Here is a 27584-nt window from a genome sequence, read left to right on the forward strand (position 1 = left end):
CACCCAAGGTCAATTAGAGATAGACATTAAATGCTGGCCTGACTCGCAATACCCAAATCCTGTGAACAAATCTATAGAAAATATAAAATTCAGGGGAAAAGCCAACAAATATTTTAGGTAAACTACTGACAGACAGTACAAGTGATTAGTTTTGAATTTCCTCCAGAAAAGGCATAAATAAACAGAGTGGTCTCCTTCCCATAAACTATTCTCACTTCTGGGTTCAGACAACAAGTGAGTGGATAACTCTAGAATGAGAATAATACCGATACAGGGTTTTTCCCTATATGGTTCCTTCCTCACTGCTGATTATGTGTTGAGTAAAATTTAAAACTAAGAACAATAACAATACTCTTGCAATGTCACTTAGTTACATTAAAGAAAATGATGCCAAATCTTAAAAATGTGTTGCACACAAAAGTGACAGAAAAATATATAATAGTTTGTCGAGGTATGGTTTTCAGGAGCAGCTGACAGTAAGAAACATGCAAAAACATGACTTGGAATATTTTTAATTCTTTATATTTTCACTGTTAACACAAATTGTTGAAGAAATATAGAAATTGAAAGACTGACTTAAAAATGATTTTACCTGCAATTGGAAACTGTCACTGCACAGCTACCAAAAAAGTTTCAAGTGAAAAAGGTTTAACACTAGTAATTTTAACCCAACATGGTTGCACACAACATCTGAACAACAGAACAGCAAGTTTTATGACACAGTTTAACAGACAGTAATAAAGAGCTTTCTAGATTAAATGATAACACTTTAGCCTAAAAAAATGTTTAAACAGAGTTTTTCCACATACAAATATTCCATCATTGGGTGATGACCCATCTTATAAAGGGGTAGGGTAATATCCAGGTACAGTCAATATCTCTTTTTCCCCCTCCACTTCTCAGCAGTGGTATGCACTTCCATAGGTTCACAGAAATCACCAGACACTTTGTCTTTGCTGATATTTCTAAAATATTGCAACCTACATACAAGAAATCAACTCTAGAATAAAAATAAGAAGGAATCACAATTAACACATACTTAGCAAAGATAAATGTTTGGATCAGAACTTTGTATGGGTTCTAATAATGTGCAATACTAAACTCAACTTAGCCATTCACTCAGTAACTGAATATAACTAAATAAAACACAAAATGCATCTGTTACTTGAAAAGAACATTAACCAAAGATTATGTTTACAGGAAATTGAAAGCTGTAATGTGAGCTGCAGTTTTTAAGTGAAATCAGGCAAATGGATTGATAACATCCAGTGTTTTGAGTATCAAAAAAAAAATGTTGCTAGGGGAAATACTTAGGATGAGTAAAGAGTAATGCTGGGGGAGTAAGCTTGACCTGGATCATGAGTTCTACCTAAGTGGAGTGAAGGGGAAGGGATTTTTAACATTCTACATTTGAATCTGGTATGCTTTTCACTGGAAGAGTCCACGCTAACCAACACAACACCATAAGGAGCATCACTGCTGGCTGTCACATCCCATGTAACAGTTCATTCTTTTTCACCAGCTTCATTGCTGATGCAGTTAACTCTAAGACCATGATGGACTCAAATGTCCAGACAAAACAGTGAATTCATATAAAATGCCACATTATGAGAAAAATAAGTTTTATGTGTTCAAGAAATGGGAGTCCTTGAGGAACAAATGTTTTGAAGTCAAACTTGCTGACAAACAATACAAAAAGATTTGTTCCTGAGAATGAAGGGAAATGCTTCAAGCTAACTATTAAAATTTCACACCTAAGGCTACCATTTTCTGTCAATTACACATTTCACTCTCTCTCTCCTCATCTATCAAACACTTATTTCAATGATATAAGAAAAGTCTACCCAGTAAAGTTTGTGATCAACAGATAAAAGATATGAGGGAACATGACACACATTTATCAACAGGGACATATCATTGGAAAACACTCTGTAAAATACTTCTTAGTTTCTGTTGAGTGAAGGGAGTTCTTGGGTTTAATGCAGCTTTTATCCCCATCCATGGATAACACTGTAACATCCCAAGCTGGCGGCTGTAAAGAGTACAAATTCTTAGAAGAGTTTCAGGTCTCAAATATCCTATAAATATTCAATTTTTATAATGATATTTTTCAGTGTCTCTTGGTCCCAACCCTATACTGGATGAGCTCTGTAATATGCTATTGCTCAGAGGTGTGCTCTCTGTCGCCTTCGTGTTTTGTGGGCTGATTGGGAGATGGAGTGTGGGAAGGATGCACCACTGCAGGAAGGTTATGGGAGACGGGCACCCCCCCAGGTACCATTCCTTCCATAGATGCTGGGATTCCTGCAGGTGTTACTCCTACTATACCAGGAGGGTACCTATAAAAGAAGACAGGATGAATTAAATGTAAAACTTCCAAAACACAAGCTTGACTCAGACATTCTGTTCTACTACTGATAAACTCTTGTCAGCAATATTTCTCCTTAGTCATTCCAGTCAATTGGAAACTGAAAGCACACCCAAAAATCTAATGTTGGCATCTGAGTTTTATGAATCTCTGCACACCTGGAAAGACAGGCCAGACTTCAAACAAATTACATTTATAATAAACAATGCATCAGTGCCACATAATGAAGTTATGGATAGTGGGTAAGGCTGTAAAGTGAGATTTGATGGGATGTCCTGCATTTAAAACTCTCTAGCACTCCATCTTAAGGAAAATGGTCAATCTGAAATAATAAAGGACTAGATACATCAAAAGTTGCCGAACCACGGCATGAACCAACATCTTTAGAGGTAAGGGAACGGGTAGGTTGGTTAGAGACAGAAGCTGCTCATTGCCTATTAAGTGAAACGTGACTTTAAAATACATACTTTTCTTACTTTATAGCATTTTGTCACCAGATGATATCAGCTGCTGGCTGAAATATATGGCAAGCTTTAAATATCAATACAGTATAGGAATTATTTTTGTGAATGAGAAGAGCTCAACATTTAAGACTCTTCTCAAATGATTGACAGCAAAGGAGTTTGTATTCTGCACTGGGGTATTGTGTACACTGTTGTTAAGAGAGAAATACACAGAATTTGTTTCTTGCTGTCTTTAAGCCGGTAGTTTCTGTCATTATTCCAATGACAAAAAGCCACTAACCATCTCTCCAAAGATTTTGGATACTGATTGAAAACGAAGTTGCAGCTAATGCATCCTTCAGAAAAAAAGTCATATTTCTGCCTAGTATTATATATTTTGTTGGTAAGATGGAGCAAGTGCTTTCATTGAATTAAAACTCTTAATTATTTCCGCAGTTTGAATACAGGATGTGAGCAGCCTGGCTGAAATTTAACTGATGTCACCATTATTGAACGAGTCCACTCATTGCAAGTGGAGTCACGTACAATTAAAATGCTGAATGTTAGAGAACCATATCTGGCAGCATCTGTGGAGAAAAAAAGAGATTATTTTGGGTCCAAAGATCCTCTCCCTCAGATCTTGGAGTTTTTAGACTTGAAATATTAATTCTGTTCCTCTCACCGCAGATGCTGCCAGACCTGCAGAGTTTCTCTAACACTTTCTGTTTTTGTGTCAGATCTCCAGCGTCTATGGTATCTTACATAAGCCACATAAAATTACTTGAGGACCTGGCAGGAATGCATTAAGGATTTTAAACCGTAGAATAATATTTATATTCCTTGCCAGAATTATGATACATCATCAGTAATTTGTATACAAACACTATATGGAATTACTCAGTATTCTAACAGAGGTAAACAACAATACAGCAGCATTTTTCAAACATGTGTTTTTTTTAAACACTAAGAGGACAAGCTAAAATTTCTGGCAACAGTCAATGATGAAAAAATGATGACTGCTTCAACATTTCATTGTTAACTATGTTTAATGACTGTTCTTGAGGGCCAAAGGAAATTTCTGGCAATGGAGAAAGATTTTTGATTAAAAGCTCCAGTTCATTCTTATGCCGTTATGGCCTTTAAGGAACAACTATTAATTACACATGAATGGTTAGATCACACTTATCAAACTTCTGCAGCTGAAAGAATATCATAATGTTCTGATAAGTGAAATGTCCACTTTCATCTACCAGGGTAGCTAATTATTTAGTTAGTGCTGCCTGTTGCTCTTGGTTCTCATGACAAACCTCACCATTTGGTTGAAGATGGTAGGACAGTTTAGCAAATAAACTGTTGAACAGCCATCACGAATAACACCGTGATCAGAGATAATGGGAACTGCAGATGCTGGAGAATCCAAGATAACAAAGTGTGGGGCTGGATGAACACAGCAGGCCAAGCAGCATCTTAGGAGCACAAAAGCTGATGTTTCGGGCCTAGACTCTTCATCAGAAAAGGGGGATGGGACAAGGTTAAATAGGGAGAGAGGGGGAGGCGGACTAAAGATAGATACACACAGTGATAGGATGAGAGTGACGTGTTACCAACTTCCCATAAGCCTCCACAATTAAATGTTTAATTGCCCAATGCAACGCTGATAAGTTCATCCCAGAGATGAATGTTGAACACATCAAGGCCAGACTTTAAACTCAAAGTCGTTAACATGCATCATGTAATTAGCAACTGAGAAGAGGCTCAACATTTCTTGTAACAATTCTGGAGTCAAATTTTATAGTTGTAACAGCTATAAACTATATGTGTCAACGTCATGATTGGAATATTCCAAGGACACTGCACTTTCATCCATGAAATAGTAAAAATACTAAGCAAGTCAGTTACTATTCTCAGCTACAGCTAGCAATTTGCCCATCAAAAATAGTAACTTTGAATGTTTTGCATTCAAAATCCACAGTCTGACAGTTCGACCATACATGTTCATGCTTTTCACAACCACAGACCATCCCTCCCAAGTGAGTAGATGGAGTCTCAAAGTCAGCGGCATTGTTATTTCACCAAGACTTGCACCAGAGGAAACATTACTGCTTCCGACAGATTTGGCACAAAACTAATGTTGCAGGATTAATAACCCAAATATCTGTACAAATGTTTTGGGGACATAGTGGGCAACGGTCAAATTTGAAATCAATTTAAAAACTGGAATAAAGAGCCATCCCAATGGTGACCATGTAACAGTTGTTGTAAAAGCCTTTTAGGGAAGGAAACTTGCAATCTTTACTGGCCTACATATTTCGCCAGACAAACGACATTGTGGTTGGCTCTTAACCTTAATTAGGAATGAACAATAAAGGCTGGCCTAGCTAGCAACACCCACAACCCATTAATATTTTTTAAAAACCTAGAAAATCATGAGGAAAAATTAAAATGATAAAAATTAAGTTTGCTACATCTGATGCTAGTACAATTTTCCTGTTAACACACAAATATGTAATATTCTTACCTGTAGGTGGCTCCATTGAGCTCCGGGTGGACAGCTTGCTGGTCCATCGTTGGCCAGGCTGTAGTCGTGACAAAGTAATCCTTATTTACACAGTTTCTTAAGCTGTCTGGGATTCGGCCTGGAGCAAGCAAAAAGGGTGTGTATACCAGAATTTTAAAAAACTGCGACTATATATTCATGAGGAAAACATAAATATAATAATTATTTGACCTTAAACACTCACACCCTCCACCTCTAATGTTTCACTGATGTCAGTGTTTCCCAAAGTGTGGGGCAGCTCCCCAACTGGGGATCACGTGCTGAAAATTTGAGGTCACAAACTCCAACATTGCTATGGTGTACAGTTCCCTCCTTATTAAATGTTCTCTCCTCCCCTACGGCCTTACCACACAAGGGATCATGCTATATTCAAGCCTCGAATTGGAGTCACAGTGTGAAAGTGATCTAAAAGATGCATTGCAGCAGCTTGTCAAAGGCTCCTCCAACAGCATATTCCAAAACAGTTGACCCTACCTTGTGGAGTAACAAGAGCAGCTGGTACATGGGAACACTCGCCAGCTGCAAGTTGCACATTACCTTGACCTGGAAATGTATCTTTTGCTGTCAGGGTTAAAATCCTCTCTCTCAGCAGCACAGGCATTACTACACGAGTTCAACAAGATGACTCACCACCTTTTGCTCAAGAGCAATCAATGCTGTCCTTGTCAGCAACAGCCACGTCCCACAAACAAATAGATAATTTCATCTCTAAACTGTCATACCAGTGAGATTAAAATGGCAATAACTGTAAATGCTTTAAGTATTAAACTTATAATATTTTGAGTAGATTGATTAAAATATTTACTTAAATCAAAACTGTCACTTTCCCATAATTACACATAAAGAGGAATCATAATTGTTTGTTTCTTAAACTGCATCTAAATTACATCTAACTGTCAGATGGTCTCACCTGTAATAGCTCTGCGAATCTCAGTAGCAGCTGCTTCTCTCATCTCTAGGGATGCCTGTTCACTGTACCAGGATGTGTGTGGTGTGCAGATCAAGTTGGGAGCATCTTTCAGAGGGCCTTGTGTAAAACTGCATAGGAATAAAAACGAGACATTTATCTATTATGATAGTGCTCTTTGCATATGGAACAAACAAATAAGATTAACCAGTAAAAGAATCCCGTTGAAATGGCAGGCACATGCAACTCAAACTACCAAAGCTGTCCACAATGACACTGAATACCAAAGTTTCCTCAGGCCAAAAACGTTAAAAGCAATAATTTCTGTCTCCGTTATGGGCTAAAGGACAAGTACAGCAGCTTTAGTACAGTCTCCCAACTTCCTTTTCTGCTTATATCTTCTCACAGCCGAAGATGTAGTGCAGATAATCATGAAAGCTGCTTGAACAGCATCTTCCTAAGCCATGACCACTTCCATCCTGAAGGACAAATGCAACAGATACATGGGATACCACAACCTACAAATTTCTCTCCATCCTGACTTGAAAATATAGTGTTGTTCGTTCAGTGGCACTGGGTTAAAATCCTGGAACTTCCTCCCTGATGGCATTGTGGGTCTACCTACGCCAAGTGAACTGCAGCAGTTCATCCCACTTTCTCGAGGGCAATTAGGGACGGGCAATTAATGCTGGTCCCGCCAGTGACACCTACAGTCCCTGAATGAATGGAAAAAAGAACTAGCTTTCAATTCTCTTGTTTGCTTCATCTCAATTTCAAGTCAAAGAAAGAGCCAGCAACAGAAGTTAAACTATCCCATCATTCAGAACAGCAGTGAGATGTTAAAATTATGTGGTTAATACGTATAGGATATACAGGCAAACAACATTTTCTCATCTGAATCTATCACTGATTCTCTATTCCCTTATTCCTCATGGACTCATCTAAGTCCCCCTTAATTCGATCTATACAATTAGCTTTAGCTACTGTAATATCAAGTTCCACGTTCATACATCGCTTTAGCCGAAGTAGTTTCTTCCATAAATTTGAGTGTTGCTATTCCTTCAGAGACCAATAACCTTTTAGAAGGAATTCCCAAGACATGAACAGAATTATAGAGCAGAAAGATGGATATGATCCCATTTGTTAAGACTTTTAGATTAGATTAGATTCCCTACAGCGTGGAAACAGGCCCTTTGGCCCAACAAGTCCACACCGCCCCTTGAAGCATTCCACCTAGACCCATCCCCTGATACCCCACACAACCCTGAATTCTACGGGCAATTTAGCATGGCCGATCCACCTAGCCTGCACATCTTTGGACTGTGGGAGGAAACTGGAGCACCCAGAGGAAACCCACACAGCAACGGGGAGAATGGGCAAACTCCGCACAGACAGTCGCCCGAGGCTTGAATCGAACCCAGGTCCCGGGCACTGTGAGGCTGCAGTGCTAACCACTGAGCCACCGTGCTGCCCCAGTTTTGTAAATCTTAGTGTTCATGACAATAGATTCTGGATCCTCTGGCACAGCACACAGAAGAGATCGTGACCTTCAGATGGAGAAATCAGAGGCCGAGAACAACCAGAAAATCTTGATTTTGCCAGTTGGTGCAAGCTTTGCATTTAGGAATTTTGGCTGGTTAGCCATCACACCCGTGTTTTGATTAAATCCCCAGCATAACAGATTGTAAAACCCTGGATTAAAATACCAGTTCTTCAATGAATTTCAGTTTTGATTAAAGATATTTACTAAAAATAAATAATTTTCTACAGTCTCCGCATGGACATTGCTAACAGTGACATTTGTACCTAAGGTGTCTATTTTCCCAAAGGAATAGAAAAATTATTTAACAAAAGAATTTATATTCTGGGTAATTAAATAACAGGCAGACATTATTCCCAATATTCTTTGTTACAATTCAGCTTTAGATCAAGATTTAGACCATTATGGTGATGGTCATTTTGTGTCTGCCTGAAAAATAATTACTGTTTATTTCTCTTATAATAAAGGTTTGCATAATTTATTGTTTTATAAGTAGTAGTATACAGTGAATGTACTATTAGGATTTGATGACTGATTAATGACACTATAAGCCTGTAAGTGCTACAATCCAGTCACAGCTTTCCATACAAAACAACAAAAATTGAAACGACAAGGTTAGCAATTTGCACAATTCATCTGCAGCAGACCAAAGTACTTTGGCTATGGGAAGAGCAGAATGTGCATTTATTTGTGAGAAGGCTATCAGCATGAAGCAAGTACAGTGCTTCAATGTGAAAATCCAGTTCAGAAATAAAGTTGTGGGCACTGGAAGTGATGAGTGTTATGATTTACAGGGAATTGCTAAGGAATGTACCGCACACTATTGTGCGCACACAGAGAATTGGTGATATTTGGAAGTGATTATAAAGATTTTGGTAAAGTCTATAAAATGCAAAAGCAGATCTTCAGCAGTTTATTCCTGTCATCTGAACAGCTTGTTTAATACTGCCTTAAAATCACAGTGAAAGTTATTTGGCAATGGCTCCCCTGGGTGGCACTCGTTCAATATTCTCCAGTACCATGTCGATGAGTCAGGCTAGGAAATTATTAATGTTAAATCCAGACCTGTGTTTAGCTAAAGAAAAATGAGTGTTTCACACCCTACATTTACTTAAAGCTGAAGCATACATATGTACCGAGGTTTAAGGTCATTGCTGAGTCCCAGATGCAGAAAATAGAAACAGCTGCTCCTATAAACAGTTCCATGCAAATTAAGAACAAAATCTGAGCACTGTGCTAACCAGTATAAAGGTAAGTACAGAAGCATCTGATGTGAATTATATCAATGCCGGAGTGTTGCTGCATGCAATGTATTTATTACAAACATCCTTTAGAATTTACTTAAGTTTAATCGTCTTGCTCAATTTGTTTGGGAGTAGTTTGTTCATTTTGGCCAAGCATGAGTTCCACCATATTGTTCAATTTTGTACATTATTTACCATTTAAAATACATCAAAATCAGTGTACACTACTCGTCTAAAAGAAACCTCAATGTTCTCATACTTGCTAGATTCTAAAAGTTAACCATTTCTGATTGTAACTTTTCATGTCCATATTTACACTAAAAGGAGCAACCTAAAGAAAGCCAATTAATTGCCCCTGCCTCAAAGGCAAAATTATTATCCTCAGGTTTAAATCCTTGCATGGCATTTCTTATTCCTAGCCTCCTACAAAGAGGAGAAATCTCTCTAAAGCAGCATGATTATTTATAATAGCAGAGCAACTGTAAGCAAGTGAATAAATAACTTGTTAAAAATCCTTAAAGTAATAAAACATAGAATAACACATTTGCCACAATTCTGGAATTGTGAAACTGTACAGAATTGAATGTACAGAGTTACCACTCCCACCCCTCACCAACCCAAAAGGGGTCTCTCCTGGCTTGCTCTCATTCCAGTTTTCCCATCTAGCACAAAGTGACTCTGTCCCTTTCCCTCATAACACTGAGGGCATATCTCCCCAATAATATCTGTCCTATTATCAACTCACAACACTACATCTTCCCCTCTCCTTGTCTTAACATGTTCTCTTTTACTTCCAGCTCCCCCCGCCACAGAATCTGTACTGTCTCCTACTGAATGACACTTTCTAACAGTTTGATACCAAATAAAGATCACCCGTCTAATTAAAGAGGGCAAGGATCCACAGTTAAGCATTGACTTAGTGACCAATATCTATAGTAAGAATTGGATGATGGTGCAACTGATTCTGCCACATACATTAGTGCTGGCGATTCCAGCACTAACCCCAGACCGAGATGCTTTATATCATGGCCACAGCATTTGGGACCGAGTGCTCATCTAAATTGCCTTTATTGAAAATGGCTTCGAAAAACTCAAAGGAGTGCTAGGCCTAGAAAATTAATCACATACTTTGCATTTGACAAGTATAAAGCAAGCATGGAAGGGTCCAATATAGCAGGCAATATGTGAATGTTTATTCTATAATATATCATCATTATGTTGGTGAAGCTGATTAGTAGACATTGGAAACTGGCATTAGGTTCATATCATGTACAACAGAGACTTCACATTTGTTCCATGCCCTTTTGGAAAATTATTTTGTGGTGTACAAGCTATAGTCAATTTCTACACATTCTCAACTTTTCAAAAGATCAAACAAATACTTGTTTAACAGGAATCTACCTCATACCTACCAATTTCTGATATTTCTAGGAGCAGGATGAGGAGTGGACTATGTATCTTGCAGAAAGTGGATTAGTTATTTATATATTTTAATAAGGCTGTGCACCTTCATATTTATCGACATTTTAATTTTAGCTATGGTGGGCTAGGTTTCTTATGGCTCAGAAAATCTAGTAAATTAGAGGAAGCAAAAGACAGAGCCCACGAGGTCAGTGCCTTTGCAGCACTAGCTCTTGGCCAGGATGAGCAGGGGCACTTCTTTCAAGTTTAAACAACTGCCCAGTAAAGACCCACCCCTCTGACAATGTGTCTGCTTGCCTAAAAACCACTGGGATCGAATATGCTTACTACCCCTGCCATCATCAGCTTCACCTCATCACCAGACCCCACCATCATGCCTGGTCTCTTCTTCCATTCCTCAACTTGTCCACCTCTCCTCCAATATGTATACTTTAACAAGAGTTGACTGCATCATCTTTGCACCAACCCCACATAAAAGAATTCTGTAATGTGACACAAAGGTACTTTGCTCAGATTTTTTGAATATTTTTAAGGAATATGAAGTAATGGTTAACACTAAATGTCATGGCTGAAATCTGAATACAATATCAAACCGATGTGGCAATGTTAGAATACAAGTTACACGTTAAAACCTTAATTGGAGTTGTACAAAATGTCAAAAAGAAAAATACAACTGGATGCTCATACACTGAATCTGTACAAAAAAGTGAGGGCTAATTCAAAATAAAAACCTAAAGAACTGCGGATGCTGTAAATCAAGAACAAAAACAGAAGTTGCTGGAAAAGCTCAGCAGGACTGGCAGCATCTGTAACAAAAAATATCAGAATTAAAACTTAGGTCCAGTGATCCTTCCTCAGAACTGATGGTAGCTGGGGAAACATTGGTTAATATGCAGAAAATAGGGAGGGTAACGGGGTAGGAGTAAACAACAGGATAAAGCAAAGAGCCCGGAGAAAGAGAACAGCAGTTGGATAGACAAAGGAGTTGATAACAATCTGGCTGGGAAGGTAAATAGCTGTTAATGGGGACCGTTAGTGACTAACAATGGGCAGTATGTAATGGCAGGCAATGTGGTAACATGGCCTGGTGTGTGGGGCAGGGGGCTAGGACATGGGAGAGTTTACTGAACTTGACATTAAGTCCAGAGGGCTATAGAGTCCCCAAGTGGAAAATGAGGTGTTGTTTTTCCAGCCTGTGATGGGCTTTGCTAGAACACTGCAGCAAGCCAGAGACAGAGATGTTGGCCAGGAAACAGGGCGGTGCGTTAAAGTGGCAGGCAATTCGAAACTCAGGATCGTTTTTGCAAGTGGAATGTGGATGATCTGTGAAGCAGTCACCCATTCTACTCCCCATTTCCCCAATGTAGAGGAGACCGCATTGTGTGCATTGAATGCAGTAGACTAGATTCTGGGAAGTGCAGGTGAAGTGTTGCTTCATCTGGAAGGTATGTTTGGGTCCTTGGATACTGGGGACAGAGCAAGTAAATGGGCAGGTGTTGCACCTTTGTTGGTTACAGGGGAAGGTGCCTTGGGGATGCAGGGGTTGAAGGATATATGGAGCAGTGTGTCCCAGAGCAAGTGGTCCTGGCGAAAGGTGTACAAGGGAGGGGAGGGGAACGTGCGTCTAGTGGTGGCATGTCACTGAAGGTGGTGGAAATGGCGTCTGATGATCTTATGGATGTGGATTCTGGTGGGATGGTAAGTAAGGACAAGGGGAACCCTATCACTGTGCAAGAGGGTAGCGAAGGGGTGAGGTCAGAGGTGGAGGATGCTGCCAGATGTGCTGAGCTTTTCCAGCAACTTCTGTTTCTGTTTCTGATTTACAACATCCACAGTTCTTTCGGTTTTTATTTAGTATTTAACTCATTATCACATCTCTTTCAGGCATGCCCACCTTGAATAAGTTCTGCTCCTCTCTCCGATGGGATTTCCGTTCCAATCTTTCTTCTTGCCCACCAACATTAATCTCACTGTCACTCCTGGTGTTTGACCAGGTATTTGCTAAAACTCGTTTTCACAGCCATATCACATTCCTCAGTGACTGCCTTCGGCTCAGACTCACCCCATGTGGATTCCAACTGACGTTTTATCCCTCGTGTTTTGATTCCTCCCAGGATCACAGATATCTCCATGATGTTCAACAATCCACGGACAGCCGCTCTTGCTGCATCCTGAGGTCCACGCTCAGTGCCATGTGGCACCACATGGGCACTCTCAGCCTTTCTGTCCAACAGCTTTGCAACACACTGGCTCAGACTTGCACCACTCTGCAGTTCCACTTCATGCTCCGGCTCATACGTCGTGCTAACAAGAAACCTTTTCATTTCCTTTCAGATATCAAGGCCCACAAGATGCAATAACTCAAGAGATACCCAGGGCCCTTTTGAACCTTCCTCTCCTCCCCTTCCCTTACCTCTGACTCCATCCCCTACTCTAATGCCAACTCCTGTCGGGTACTCACCATCCCTCCTAACCTTCCACACTCCAATGCTGAATGTTCTGTATTCAGCAAAGGCCTCAGCTTTACCCCTCTGTGCCCTCACTTTAATGAATTTTGGGCAACATGTGCTATTGAATTCTTCTTTATGCGTCTTCACTTCCGTGCCCATTTCTTTGGACAAGAGTCCTCTCTTCATTGCACAGACCCGTTCACCCAGCTCCAACACTCTCCCTCTACCTGGACCCCTCCCTCTGACCTTCTACCTGCACTTGATCTGTTCATTGAGAACTGTCGACGTGATATTGCTCACCACAATTTCTCTGCCCCTCTCACCAAATCCAACCTATCTCCCTCCGAACTGACTGTACTTTGTGCACTTGGATCCAACCCTGACTTTGTTATTAAGCTTGCTGATAGGTGGGGCTGTTGTAGTCTGGCGTACTAACCTGTATATTGCAGAGGCGCAGAGCAGCTTTCAGATGCCTCCTTCTACCTTCCCCTGGACTATGACCCCACCATGGCACATCAGGCCATTGTATCAACTAAAATCACTGATCACATTTCATCTGGCGACCACACCCTCAACTCCCGCCACCACTACCTCACACAGCTAGCTTCTGTCTCCTTCCAAAAATCCACGAACAGGACTGCCTGGATAGACCCATTGCTTCAGCCTACTCCTGCCCCACAGAACTCATCTCTTACTATCTTGACTCAGTCTTCTCTCCCCTGGTCCAATCCCTGTCCATGTACATTCTTGATTCCTCTGATGCTTTACACCAGTTTCAAAATTTCCAGTTTGCAGGCTCCAGTTGCCTCCTCTTTATTATGGATGTGCAGTCTCTGTACAAGCCCATCCCCCACCAGGAGGGCCTCAGAGCTCTTTGGTTCTTCCTAGAGCAAAGGCCTGAACTTCCCCCACCGGCCACCGCCCTCCTCCGCTTGGTCGAGCTCATCCTATCCTCAACAACTTCTTTTTCAACTCATCTCATTTTCTTCAGGTCAGCGCGGTGGTCGTGGGTACCCACATGGGCCCCAGTTATGCCTGTCTCTTCATGGGATATGTGGAACGTTCCTTGTTCAAGTCCTATTCCAGCCCCCACCCACAATTCAAATATCAGAGCCAGTAATTAAGACACGTATGTCCAAAAGTGTAGATCTCTTCAGTCTTATAAAAGACTACTACTTTTGGAATATTTAATATCTTGTTCTTATCTTTGTAAAGAACATATTTTGTGATTCCCCATGAAAAGCATGGAGGAAATTTGCTGATATTTACAAAAGATAGTTTGCATTTAATCAATCTCAAATATCATTTTGAAATAATACACAACATTTTCACATCATTCGATCAGATTTTACTTTCATGAAACACCAATAAATTCCAAATAGAGGGGTGTAGAATACCGCAACCAAGAAACAGCAATGAACCTTCCTAAGCATGAACCAGCAGTCAAAAAAAACCCTGAAAATCACGCAATCATGTGAATACTTTTTCAGAGAGAATTAAGTGCTGCATTGTTTTCTTAGAAGTTGAAAACCTAGTATTAGAAATAAGGTTTCTAAAATACGAACAATTCAAAAAAATATCACTATCAAATGACAGTAATCAGTTTCTTGTTCTGTGCCTTAAATGTATTGAAGACATTTTGTTTGAGATCAGTCTGATGATCTCTAAACTGGATCCTTGTGGAGCATCAAGGGTCATGGGTTGACAGCATATTATGCCACTGGTGGTGCATCTCAGCATCCACCAGCCATCTGAATTCTCTGCCCACTGCTATCTGGGGCTGTGTCCTTGGCATCTTGCACTATTCTAATGACGCTGAAGAGAATCTCAAGGAGCAGCACATCATTTTTACACCAAGAATTTCACAGCCTTCAGGACTGACCAGACATCTTCAATTTCAGATCAGAACTGCTACCCCTCCTTTCTGGGTGGCAGCTTTTACTTTTTCTGTGCGGAGGCTTCAAAACATTGTTGTTTTCAAGGACTCTTTTCTGAGATTTTCTGGAGGGATACTGTTTGATTTTCTTAGGCTATCTTTGGAATTTGGGGCTCTTTTCTCCAATCTCACTAACTCATTTGTTCAGTGACGTATATCTGGGTCTCCTTCAGATAGGAAAGAACACACAAAAACCAAAGATTGCGTGTCTGTGTTTTTATTTACTTATATTATGATGCAATCCTTCAGCTTACAGTTTATGAATATAGTGTTTAGTTAATTCATTATAAAGAAATCTCCCATTCTCCATTGGCAAAGTTAAAATCCTAACTACTAGGCGTAAGATAATATATTGGGAAAGAGGTCTGACATCTGCAGTCCCTTTAAAAAGAAATAATTGCAAGCAATTAGCATGCTTCAGTATTCCTTTGTTTTATTGAACTAATTTCAAGTTTATTTTCCCTCAATTCTGTTCAAAATGAGAGTGATGATGAACACATCAGTATACTTCCAAAGATGAAACTGCAACAAGAGGAAATAAACAAATGATTGCTTGTCTGGCTTCCCACTGTTAGATTCAACCACTCTTGTGCTTGACTCAACTTGTGCTCGAGTTCCACATTCTCCTTACATTTTAAGGTAAGGATTATCTATTTCTCATTTCCAGCTTAAATGGGAGACACTTTGAAACAGTGCTCCCAAGTTCTATCATTGCCCATTCTCTCAGCACTTACCCTGCCAAGTTCCCTCAGAATGTTCTAAATTTCAGAAGATCACCACCATTCTTCTCAATGCCAATGAGGATGAGCCCAATCTGCTCAGCCTTTCTTGATTAGAAAATGTTTACATTTCAGGAATCAGCTGGAGGACCTTCTTGGAGCTATTTTCAGTGCAGGTATTTCCCCGTAAGTAAGGAGATTAAAATTATATTTCAGGTAAAGTCTTACCAATGCCCCGTACAGCTATAATATGACCTCCGTACTTGTGCATTCCATCCCTCTTGTCAACAGTCCATAGGCCTTCCTAATTACTTGCATCTTAATTTTGTGATTCAAACGTAATGACACCCAGATTCCTGTGTTATTTAACCAAGTCACATTACAAATTCACAAGAGCGAAACACCAAAGGTTTTTTTTTGTGATATTTCAACTGATTCACTGGCCATATCATAATTCATTGGTTTGTTACAGCTTCTAAAATATTTAAATACAGATTACTTATGTTTGTGCAAAATTCAACTGTTGCCACCATGATGCTATTTGACAACCATTTCACAGAATATCAATGTAATGTTGGGCTTCTGAGGATTATAATGGCATTTCACTTGCGCGTTGTCACACTAAACCTTCCACATAATGTCTGGAGCTTGTTGACGTTTGGTTGTATCTTACCTGAAAGGTTCACTCTCGTGAACGTCAAGGGCAGCACCTCGTATCCTTCCCTCTTTCAGCCCTTGAGCTAAAGCCTTCTCATCAACCAATCCGCCTCGGGCTGTGTTTACCAAAAATGCTCCCTGTCTCATCTATGGATCAAACAACAAGAAGAAAGAAGAGCTTGTTCTTACTCTATTACCTTCACATCATTTCTGGAGCCAGTCAGGGCAAAATGCAATACCTCACAGAAGATATTCAGAAATGTCATGACAATTCCTTGACAACTTCAAAATAAACAAGTCAAACAAATTGCAATTTCATATAAAACAAACCAAATGCACAAGGGAAAAAAAATGTTTTGGACATCTGTGGTCAGTAGAAATTCTGTAACATTCACTGCGAGATTTTATTTGTGCTTCAACTTTACACACAATAATAAAGAGCTAAGCTAAAATAATTGCACACACAGTGTAATAGAATCATTACAAGACAGGCCCTTCAGACCTACTCAACCTCAGCTGGTTTAAAATACAGACACTGCCACATCTCTCAGAACATTGCAACTCTGCAGTCATTTTTGAGCGAAATTCCAGATTCAGTCTGGTATGGCCCAGATCTTTCCATACAACCAAAAATGGGTATTGAAAATAAATTTGATTTACAACAACAGTTTCTACCAAACCCACTGTAAAACTGGTTAAAAATGTAACTCAAAAAGTATTCAGCTCTGAGAATTTAAACTAATTTAATGGATGGACAGCTACAGTTCCATGACACAGCAACGTGTGTTCACTGGTGCTGGGACCAGAAGGAAGAAAAAGGAAGTCATTGGGATGGAGCATCTTTGTTCTTGCTAGAAAACAGATTTGCAGATAGGACCAGGCTCTGCCTCTAAGAGTTGGCGGGGGCGGGGGTGGCACATTACCAATTGCTATTTGGGAATTAATGTACACATTGCAGAAGTCAATACCATCTGAAAGAAAAGGATAACAAAAGGCAAAAAAATTCACTGGATGCAAGATAGCCTAATGATGTGCGAATAGAACACAGGGAACAAAATACCTTTTTGTGAATAACTAAGCCCCGGCAGTATGGTTCTAGCAGAACTCAGGCAGCAACAGCTAAACCAGTAATCACCAAGTTGGCAATTTCAATTTATAGATTATTGCAACTCTCTTAGTGGAATACAGATACCATCTGCATTCTGCGATATTAGGAACTGCAGATGCTGGAGAATCCGAGATAACAAGGTGTAGAGCTGGCTGAACACAACAGGCCAAGCAGCATCTTAGGAGCAGGAAAGCTGACGGTTCAGGCCTAGACTCTTCCTGATGAAGGGCCTAGGTCCGAAACGTCAGCTTTCCTACTCCTAAGATGCTGCTTGGCCTGCTGTGTTCATCCAGCTCTACACCCTGTTATCTCAGCATTTGCATTCTGCTCACTGTCCCAGAAACACCTCTTTTTGCTAAGAAACAAGCCCATGGCAATGTAATTTTGAGAAATATCACAAATTTTATTCTTTAAGCATACATTTTTGGTCTCATATTAAGGAGGAGATATACTTACGTTGGAAATAGTTTAGAACTTTCACTAGATTGATTCTTGAGACGAAGGGGTTTTTTTTGGAGGAAAGTTTGAGCAAGTTGGTCCAATACTCATAGTCGATTACAAGAATGAGAAGTTATTTTGTTGAAATCTACAGGATTCTGAGGGAGCTTGACAGATTAGACAGAGGTTTTTCTAGTTTTGCAGGCATTTTGAACTTGGGATTGCAGTTTCAAAGTAAAAGAGGTCTCTCATTAAAAACAGAAATAATAAGAAATTTCCTCTCTCCAAGTGTTGTTAACCATTGCAATTATCTACCCCAAAGAGCTGTGAAGGCTAGGTCATGCAATATATTTAAAATTGACTTTATCTTCTTCTCCATCTACAAGGGAGTCCAAGGTTATGAGGGAACAGATGTGGAAATGGAGTTAAAGGCCCTAATCAGATCACCTATGATCTTACTGAATGATGGATCTGCCTTGAGATACTAAGTGGCTTCATCCTGCTCATATTTCTTATGTTTTTATATTGTCAGAATAAATACACTTTTTATATGATATTTTTCCATTAAGATATGGCTTTCATTAAGAAAATTTGTTAAATTAGAAAGCAAACAAAGGAAAGAGAAATTGCAAGAAATGAAAACTGACACGTCAACATCTTCAAACACATTGTAAATAATTGATATTCTCCTCTTTATTATTTACAAGATATTTTCTCTCCATTGGACTCAATCCCATTGTCTGCTATGAAGATGTAAATATGTGACTCTTCCTTAATCCTCTTGGAATGTTGGTTTCAAACTTGTTGCCAAGACAAGGTCACAGGACACGGCAAAGAAATTTGATCTGCTGATCTTCTTGTCCTTTGGCATCAACAACGATCTAATCAAAACTATAAGATTTGCCGCGTGGCAGGTTTTTGCCATTTCATTCTCGACCACATTGAAATAGTGCAGGAGAGTTCTCCCTGATATCCTGACCGATAATTATCCCTCATTCAACATCACAAAAAACAGACTGTCCCCTCATTATCACCTAGCTTTTTGTGGGAGTTTGTCAGCAAATTGGCTGCCGCATTTCTTTCATAACACTGACTGCATTCAGAAGTACTTCATTATATGTACAGTACTTTGAGAAGTCTGATTATGAAAAACATTACATAAAAGCAAGTGATAATGGGAACTGCAGATGCTGGAGAATCCAGGATAACAAAGTGTGGAGCTGGATGAACACAGCAGGCCAAGCAGCATCTCAGGAGCACAAAAGCTGACGTTTCAGGCCTAGACCGTTCATCAGAGAGGGGGATGGGGAGAGGGGGAGGCAGACCGAAGATGGAGAGAAGATAGGTGGAGAGGAGAGTATAGGTGAGGAGGTAGGGAGGGGATAGGCCAGTCCAGGGAAGACGGACAGGTCAAGGAGGCGGGATGAGGTGGTAGGTAGAAAATGGAGGTGCGGCTTGAGATGGGAGGAAGGGATGGGTGAGAGGAAGAACAGGTTAGGGAAGCGGAGACAGGCTGGGTTGGTTTTGTGATGCAGTTGGGGGAGGGGACGAGCTGGGCTGGTTTTGGGATGCAGTGGGGGAAGGGGAGATTTTGAAGCTGGTGAAGTCCACATTGATGGGGGTGAGGGAGGTGGTGTGGGAGCAAGTGTAGCACTTCCTGCGGTTGTAGATCCCAATCCGAACCCACCACCCAAGCTATTTTTCCATCCCCACCGTTGTCTGCCTTCCGGAGAGACCACTCTCTCCACGACTCCCTTGTCCGCTCCACACTCCCCTCCAACCCCACCACACCCGGCACCTTCCCCTGCAACCGCAGGAAGTGCTACACTTGCCCCCACACCTCCTCCCTCACCCCCATCCCAGGCCCCAAGATGACCTTCCATGTCAAGCAGATGTTCACCTGCACATCTGCCAATGTGGTATGTTGTATCCATTGCACCCGGTGTGGCTTCCTCTATATTGGGGAAACCAAGCGGAAGCTTGGGGACCGCTTTGCAGAACACCTCCGCTCGGTTCGCAGCAAACAACTGCACCTCCCAGTCGCAAATCATTTTAACTCCCCCTCCCATTCCTCAGACGACATGTCCATCATGGGCCTCTTGCAGTGCCACAATGATGCCACCCGAAGGTTGCAAGAACAGCAACTCATATTCCGCTTGGGAACCCTGCAGCCCAATGGTATCAATGTGGACTTCACAAGCTTCAAAATCTCCCCTACCCCCCAGTGCATCACAAAACCAGCCCAGCTCGTCCCCTCCCCCCACTGCATCCCAAAACCAGCCCAGCCTGTCTCCACTTCCCTAATCTGTTCTTCCTCTCACCCATCCCTTCCTCCCACCTCAAGCCGCACCTCCATTTCCTACCTACCACCTCATCCCACCTCCTTGACCTGTCCGTCTTCCCTGGACTGACCTATCCCCTCCCTACCTCCCCACCTATACTCTCTCCACCTATCTTCTTTTCACTCCATCTTCGGTCCGCCTCCCCCTCTCTCCCTATTTATTTCAGAATCCTCTCCCCATCCCCCTCTCTGATGAAGGGTCTAGGCCCAAAACGTCAGCTTTTGTGCTCCTGAGATGCTGCTTGGCCTGCTGTGTTCATCCAGCTCCACACCGTGTTACCTAAAAGCAAGTCTCTTTTTAATATCAAGAACTATGGAACAGAGTAAATGTAAAACACTGGCACAAGTATTCCACTCTGCAATGGACGGGATTACGCTAATTTTTCAGCTTTTAATTGGAGGAAATGACCACAGGGAAGTCAAGAGATATCAATGCTATTAGTTTTAGCTGTGACAGTTATGTGTGTGTAATAAGGATAGCTCCTTTTCCCTGATGTTGCATTACTTTTCATTTGTAAATTAAAACTAGAAACCAAGAAAACTCCAACATGTGTGCGAGCCACAGCCAGGATATAAGTAGTATTACCTGTTTGATGGTGAAGTCATTAATAAGATGGTGGTTGTGTTCATTCAGGTTGCAGTGCAATGACACACAGTCACTCTGGTACAGCAAATCTTGCAGGGTATACACTCTCTGTACGCCTAGAGATCGCTCAATACCATCAGGCAAGTATGGATCATAAAATATTATATTAAACCCAAAAATTTTGGCTCGAACAGCAACTGCTTGGCCGACACGACCTGCAAAAGACCAAATGAGCATTGATTTAGAGTTTATGTGATGGTGACGTAAGCAACAGTATCAGCTGAATGATGTAATCAAAGCAGAATTTCAGTTCAATTTATAAAATACAGGTAACATAGTAAAGCAAATCCTAATGAACTAAACAGCACTATTATCAGGCATATTTCTACATTCAGCCAAATAAATAAATCAGAGAATAGGCTTAGCCAAAGTAGTAGATTTTACAGAGAAATTTAAAGCAGCATGGAGCAGAGAGATTTTCGGAGAGATAATAACCATTTTATTGTATGTGCAGGTATTCTTGTTCAAAGAAACTTCCAATTATCCCAAACACAAGTTAAGCACAGAGAAGTCCATATCTTGGGAGAATTGCTAGCAATGTTTTGGAACTTCAGATTCTGGCCTAGGAAAGCCTAGAATGATTGTTGGCCTTACCAAATGTTTGCAGGGTGCCTGTTGTGAGGAAGTTTTGGCATCTTTCCGACTCCATTGTCTTGACTGAAAATAGATTATTGGTGAGGCTTCCATTTGCTGGCTTATCAAGCAGACAATGGCACTAACAGAAGTCTTGAAGATGCCTACAGATATAATTTGTCCATGTTGCTAACACAACATGAGGAAAAAATAAGCTACTGAAAATATATATCTGAGAAACTGGATTCATGAGCACCCTTTTTTAGGTACCACAAAGACTTGTAGAAATCTGGAAACAGTGGCTGTGGCATGGTGTATATTTGTTGGGTTTTTTGCACGAATATGCCATATTGGTGAGGGCATTTCTCTGGCAGGAGTCACTGCACATAATGTGTAGAGGGGGCAAATCATGAGGTAAATCAGAATTTAATGCTGAATTGACAAGACCTTCGTGAGCTAAACATTCCATTTATCATCCTCTTGGAGCCTTACACAAGTGAACATGCATTCAGCAGCAGGATCTCCCATCAGGCCTTTTAGTTATCGGTTCATATTTTTTGACTGTTGCTATCATTCAAGTTTTTGGTTTTCTGTAGAGATTTTTCAACCTGCAAAACTACAGAGGCAGTGGAGTAGCAAGTGGTAAAGGATTTGTTCTTTGCTGATTTCAAGGTTTCTGTCAAATCTGTTCTTTTTCGCCATGGTGTTCTCGTTCCAATACAGCACAGCTGGAAAAATGAACTGAAGTTGCACGGATCAGGATGAGTTGTTGGAAAAGGGAGTGGGGAGAAGCGCTGTCTGAATGAAACTATTTTGCTAAGGTTGTTGACGGAGTAATTTATTTACCTGAATCAAGAGTGAAAAGAAATCCTCAGTAAGATCTGCCACTTCTTACAGCTACATTGCAGCCACATTGGAGCATGACAGCAAGTCTGGCCTGGTTGCCAGGCAGAAACAAGGCAATGGCAGAGTATCAGGTGTGGGAAAACAAATTTTTCCTCCTCATGAGGACAGCAGACCTGTGCTAAATGGAACCTATGCCTGGATTATAAAATAATGAAGCATAGATTGGGGAATGGACCCTGAAAGTCCATTTTGCACAATGTAAACCATGGCAATGATGGGAGCTGACTTAAGTATCCAGTGCAACGTTGGATGGTTGTTACTTGTGCTGTAACAGAAACTGCAACAAAGGCCATTAGAAGCTGCATCATAGTTGGGTCCAAATGTGCTTACAGGGAGCTGGTCACCATTACAATGCTGGAAAGAATGCAATTCCAAAGCTCTAGAAATTTCTGTACCAAGTTGGTGTTGCACTCCTCCATGGATAATAATTGCATGTCTTCCCTTTGAAGGCTTCCTAACACACCAAGCATGCTGTTGTGCCTACCCGGCAATATTTTTTCTGTAGACTACCCCATCAAAGGCCTCATCTAAATCCCCTGAGTAGAGTCCATATGCGACTTCAGCCTCTAATAGCCTCAAAATCTCCATCATTTTTGGCCTTCTCTGGCAGCACTCATGCCATTTCTCCCCATTGATAGATTCCACATCTAATCTGACCTCCACATTTTACATATTGGCACATCTGCCCAACAATAACAGCACTATCTCCTCTACTTAATACTAAAAATGACTGTGATGTTTAACTTTTAAACTTTGTTTCTTTATTTTTCTACCTTATACCTAAGATTTTGTACCTAGGTACCTTTGTACCTAAGATGAAACACTTTTCACTGTACTGTTATGTGAATACATGTGACAACAAAATCTTATTCTAATTCTAAATGTGTAGGAATGCCTGGCCCTCCCAGTAGTTTCTGCTGCTATTGACTATACAGCATTTTGTCTTCAAGAATATGTTAAGTGTGAGAGCGCTGTGCAATCTATTCGGGTGACATGGTTGAATAGTTGGCAATATATGCAAGCTGTGACGTGTGTGTGAACTATACAGTAATGCTAAATTAGTAAATGGGAAATAAAGACTATAAATGTCATTCTGAGTCCTGGTTAATAGAAAAAGTGTTGCAGCAACAGGCTGTAGTGATTCAGTGGTGTTTGAGGCTAGTTGTGCATTTGGAAGAATATGATGTTTGAAAATCATTTCAGTGACTGTGACCACACATTTGAGATCATTGCATCCCTTGTGGTACTTTAACAGGTCCTCTGGGTTTGGCAACAGGGTCCAACCGCAGTAATCTTCTCCCACTGTGTTTTCAACTAGCCCCGTGCACTTAAAAAATGGTTCTCCTTCCTTTCACCTCCTTCATCGAAACGTCTAGAGCAGAACTGAAGCTCACTCTCCTCAGTGGTGTGCCATCCTTCACTCTTTTCCAAGTTAGCTCCAATTCCTGTCAACATCTGGCTCTAGCTACAATGCAGCTTCCTATTAAAAGATGCAAGCTAACTTTAAGTGTTATCAGCAAATGCCAAAACGACTCTGGGCCCCCTGCAGATGGGCACAGCCAATTAATAATGAATTCAGTGTTTGTTGATAGTGTGGAGCAGGAGGAACACAGCAGGTCAGGCAGCATCAGAGGAATGGGAGAGTCGATGTTTCAGGGTCTAGGCCTGAAACATCAACTTTCCTGCTCCTCTGATGCTGTCTGACCTGTTGTGTTCCTCCTGCTCCGCACTGTATCAACTTTGACTCCAGCATCTGCAGTTCTTGCTATTTCATTTAGTATTTGTTACATGCTGACATCATGTTATTGAGCAAGGAGCTGACAATGCCCAAAGTACATTTCGCAGACTTAAGTCACATCACAAAATCAAATTGGTACTTTGGACACTATCCAACTGAGCCTCCCTTATTTTTCCCTAACTCAATACTTGCAACTAAAATGATTTTATGATGAATGAGATTATACAGTAGAAACCTTCTCAATAGTTGGGTAACAGAATGTTAAACTTCAGACAGATATGTTTGGCGCAGTAAACAGTTAATTAAGTTTCTTTATTATATGGCAACTCAGCTCTTTCACCTGACTATTAAGGGCATGTATTTAGTGACAGATTAATGGCAATAGCGCTGTAGGGAACAGCACTACACATCTTCCCAATTTGAGTCAAGTAAACAATGTAGAAAGAAAAGCTTTTAAAAAAAACACTTCAAGGTGGCCAGAGGTAACTAGCATCCAGGGATTCTTTTCTGTCCCTCTGGCTCACAATTATCCTCTTACAAATGCTATCCAGTTCTGAATTTTTATCTTACAATACAAAACACAACATCCAATGCCAAATACTTAAATTAAGTCATAAGCCTTGAGACATTGCTAATTTAATGCCAGAATTTCAAGTCACATTGGCACGGTGGCTCAGTAGTTAGCACTGCTGCCTCACAACGCCAGGGACCAGATTTGATTCAGCCTTGGGTGACTGTCAGTGTGGAGTTTGTACATTCTCCCCATGTCTGCATAGGTTTCTGCCAGGTGCTCCCAGTATCCTCCCACAGTCAAAAGATGTGCAAGCTAGGTAGATTAGCTATGGGAAATGTAGGGCTTCAGGAATAAGGCAAGGATTTGGGTGTGGGATGAATGTTCTTCAGAGTTTATGGTTAAATGGATTTATAATTGGGCATGACTTGGACAACTATCACAGCTAGAGCTGAGGGTCCTGACACACACTTAATGAAGAGTTTCAGATAGACAGCAGCTGCAGTATAATCACTAGGTCATTAGACACAAAGTCATTCTATTCAATATTCTACGAACAAGCCAGTAACCCAGCAAGCTACTACAGTTGAACTAGTTGCACGTTTCGTTAGTAAATGGTATATATTATAAATATAAGCATCTGATTTAATATCAACACGTGTAATGTCTTGCCCACAGTGATCCATGTTTAAATGTGTAATTTAACATTCTTGCCAGTGGAAAGTTACATCATTTCCATCACAACTCTGGAAAGGTTTTGCAGCATTGATTTTGCTTAACATCAGCAGTAATCTGTTTATTTTAAATGGGGTACTGACAGCATTGGCAAGGTCCTGTGATCCAGTTGGTAGTATCCATGTTGATGAGCCAGAAATACTTGATAAGAGTTCCACTCAGGCACTTGATAACCAGGCAGGAGTGTTGCTAGTGTGCTCAAACTTGCCAAGTGCCAGCTTGTCAATTCTTCCAACATTTCAATGGCAGGCAGTAAGAGTATAAGAATCCTGGTCAGTCTGGTGAGTGCCGGCAGTGGCGTCCCTGCCACTTTCATTGCCATGCCATTTCTGCCCAAAAAAAGTGGCCAAGGGACCAATTAAGGGCCACATTCCACAGTCACTAGTGTTTGACCAGCAATGAGTGGGGCCCCTGTCATGTGGAAAAACTGGCAGCTAATTCCACACAGTCAGAAGGCTGACGGGGAATCTGACTGAAATGCACAACATTCTGAGGGGCATAAACAGGGAGAAGAGGGCATAGACAAGGAAAAGCCTTTCCCCTTTGGGGAGATATCAGTAACCAGGGAACATAGTTTTAAGGTATGGCTTAAGGGGGATTTGAGGAAAAGATTTTTCATTCAAAGGATTGTGGGTGTTTGGAACTCACTGCTCGAAAGGTTGACAGAGCTGGAAACCCTTAAGACATTTATGAAATGTTTAGATGAGCATTTGAAACACCACAAACAATGCGGCAAGTGCTGGAAAAAGTGATGAGAATCAATGGATGTTTGATGACCAGTGCAGACATGATGAGCCAAAGGGCCTCTCTAAGTGCTATCACAACTCTATAACTCTCCTAGTTGGGCACACGTTGGCCCAGGCCAAACTGCCCCAATAAGGCTGCTGGCCCTCATTGAAACCTATCACACACAAACAGAGGCCTGTCTGATTGGCCCAATTACTGCCCCCAAACCCTACTTGCTTGGTTGGGAGGACTAAATCCTTCTAAGTTGTCCTCTTCTTCCAGGTGCAGTTCTGGCAGGAGCCATCTCCAATTAGTTGCCTACCGTATATGAAACATGACCTTTTGTTCCAACGGGTGCTTTAGTGGGGTCGCCCTACTTCACTGTCAATGTGAGTCCGTCCCCACCCTGAGGACAAGATTTCAGTTCTCATGCCCTATAGCTGTCTATTTTAGAGCTAATATTGAGTCAGATTTAATTAACAAACTAACAATGCGTAAGTACTTATCCCACCAACATCAGTGTTCTTGAAAAGGGACGGGGTTGGGGCAGTGAGGAGTTTGCAAGGGTGAAGAATAAATACTAAGGCTGGGACTTTCATTTCATTAGATACAACCAGTGTCAAGTCATGACAAACAGGAAGGGAAATTAAGGATAAACAAGGAACTATTTACACTATGTACGTGGAATGGTTAGATTGGGCTGAGGAATTTCTTTGTCTTGGTTGTCTCCCTCCCATTAGCCCTCTCACCACCAAAGATACTCTTCCTTTGTCCAGCCAGAATCCACTCAGCTGCCCTCCCTCACCAGTCTTAGCTGCTGGAGGACTTTCCGGACAATAAGCTTCATCACTGTCACCACTTGTCGCTGGAGGTCTGCTTACAGAATGACCAGCAACCTCCTACGGTCCCATGCAGAGCTCGGAAATGTAGATGACATGTTTGCAATTGTTGAATCATTTCTAGATACTGCTTAATAGACTCCATTCAGTGCTTCAATCTACCACTGAAACAAAGCAATCAAATGAGCTCCCTTTTCTCAATGTTTTAGGTGAGAAATCGGTTAAATCTGAGAAATCTGTTCTCTAACACTAGCCAGTGAAGGCATACACTCACTGGAGAACAGTTGAGATTGTTGGGATTCCCACCATTCCATGGACTGCTAGATCAACCTTGTTTGCTACCTCGTGAACAGGGCTCTAGCCATCTCCTCACAGGATAAGAATGATGCTGAGATCGAAAATATGAAAACTATCCTGCATGACATTGGTTGCCCTTACCAGTTTGTTATTTGTTGCATATATTGCAGAACTCATGAAAAGGCCAATGGCCACCAAATCTGACCTATAATGGTGCTAAGTCTATCTCAGATTACCTTGGACATGGAAGCGCTCTCAAAAACGTGAACAAACGAACCTGTCTCTCTCTCGGTGTTCTTTGCAGTAAAAATACCAGTGATTTTCTCCAATAACGGAATGCTGCCAACAAGCCAAAAAGATGTTTTGTTTTACCTACCATGCAAATGAGAAATGTGATATAGGATTTGCAGTGCTGCTGTGATGCCTATTGTATAGGTCTTACATCTCAAACCTATATCAAACAATGCATCCTGTTGATCATTC

The 27584-nt window shown here is 41.0% G+C and overlaps 1 protein-coding gene across 7 annotated transcripts in view; it reads right to left on the bottom strand.

Moving 5' to 3' along the window:
- Positions 1 to 496: 496 nt before the first annotated feature.
- LOC125461811 (C-terminal-binding protein 2) overlaps positions 497 to 27584 on the bottom strand; it is a 296288-nt gene continuing 269200 nt past the window's right edge. For all 7 annotated transcript variants that reach the window (XM_048551038.2, XM_048551036.2, XM_048551039.2 and 4 more), the window contains 5 exons: positions 20717 to 20931; positions 16260 to 16390; positions 6279 to 6406; positions 5330 to 5447; positions 497 to 2339 (listed from right to left, as the gene is read on the bottom strand). In XM_048551038.2, the coding sequence (XP_048406995.1) occupies positions 2159 to 2339; positions 5330 to 5447; positions 6279 to 6406; positions 16260 to 16390; positions 20717 to 20931 (773 nt within the window). In that variant the 3' untranslated portion in view covers positions 497 to 2158. The remainder of the gene's footprint in view (positions 2340 to 5329; positions 5448 to 6278; positions 6407 to 16259; positions 16391 to 20716; positions 20932 to 27584) is intronic.

This window comes from Stegostoma tigrinum, chromosome 20, assembly GCF_030684315.1.
Source record: "Stegostoma tigrinum isolate sSteTig4 chromosome 20, sSteTig4.hap1, whole genome shotgun sequence".
Taxonomy (NCBI): Eukaryota; Metazoa; Chordata; class Chondrichthyes; order Orectolobiformes; family Stegostomatidae; genus Stegostoma; species Stegostoma tigrinum.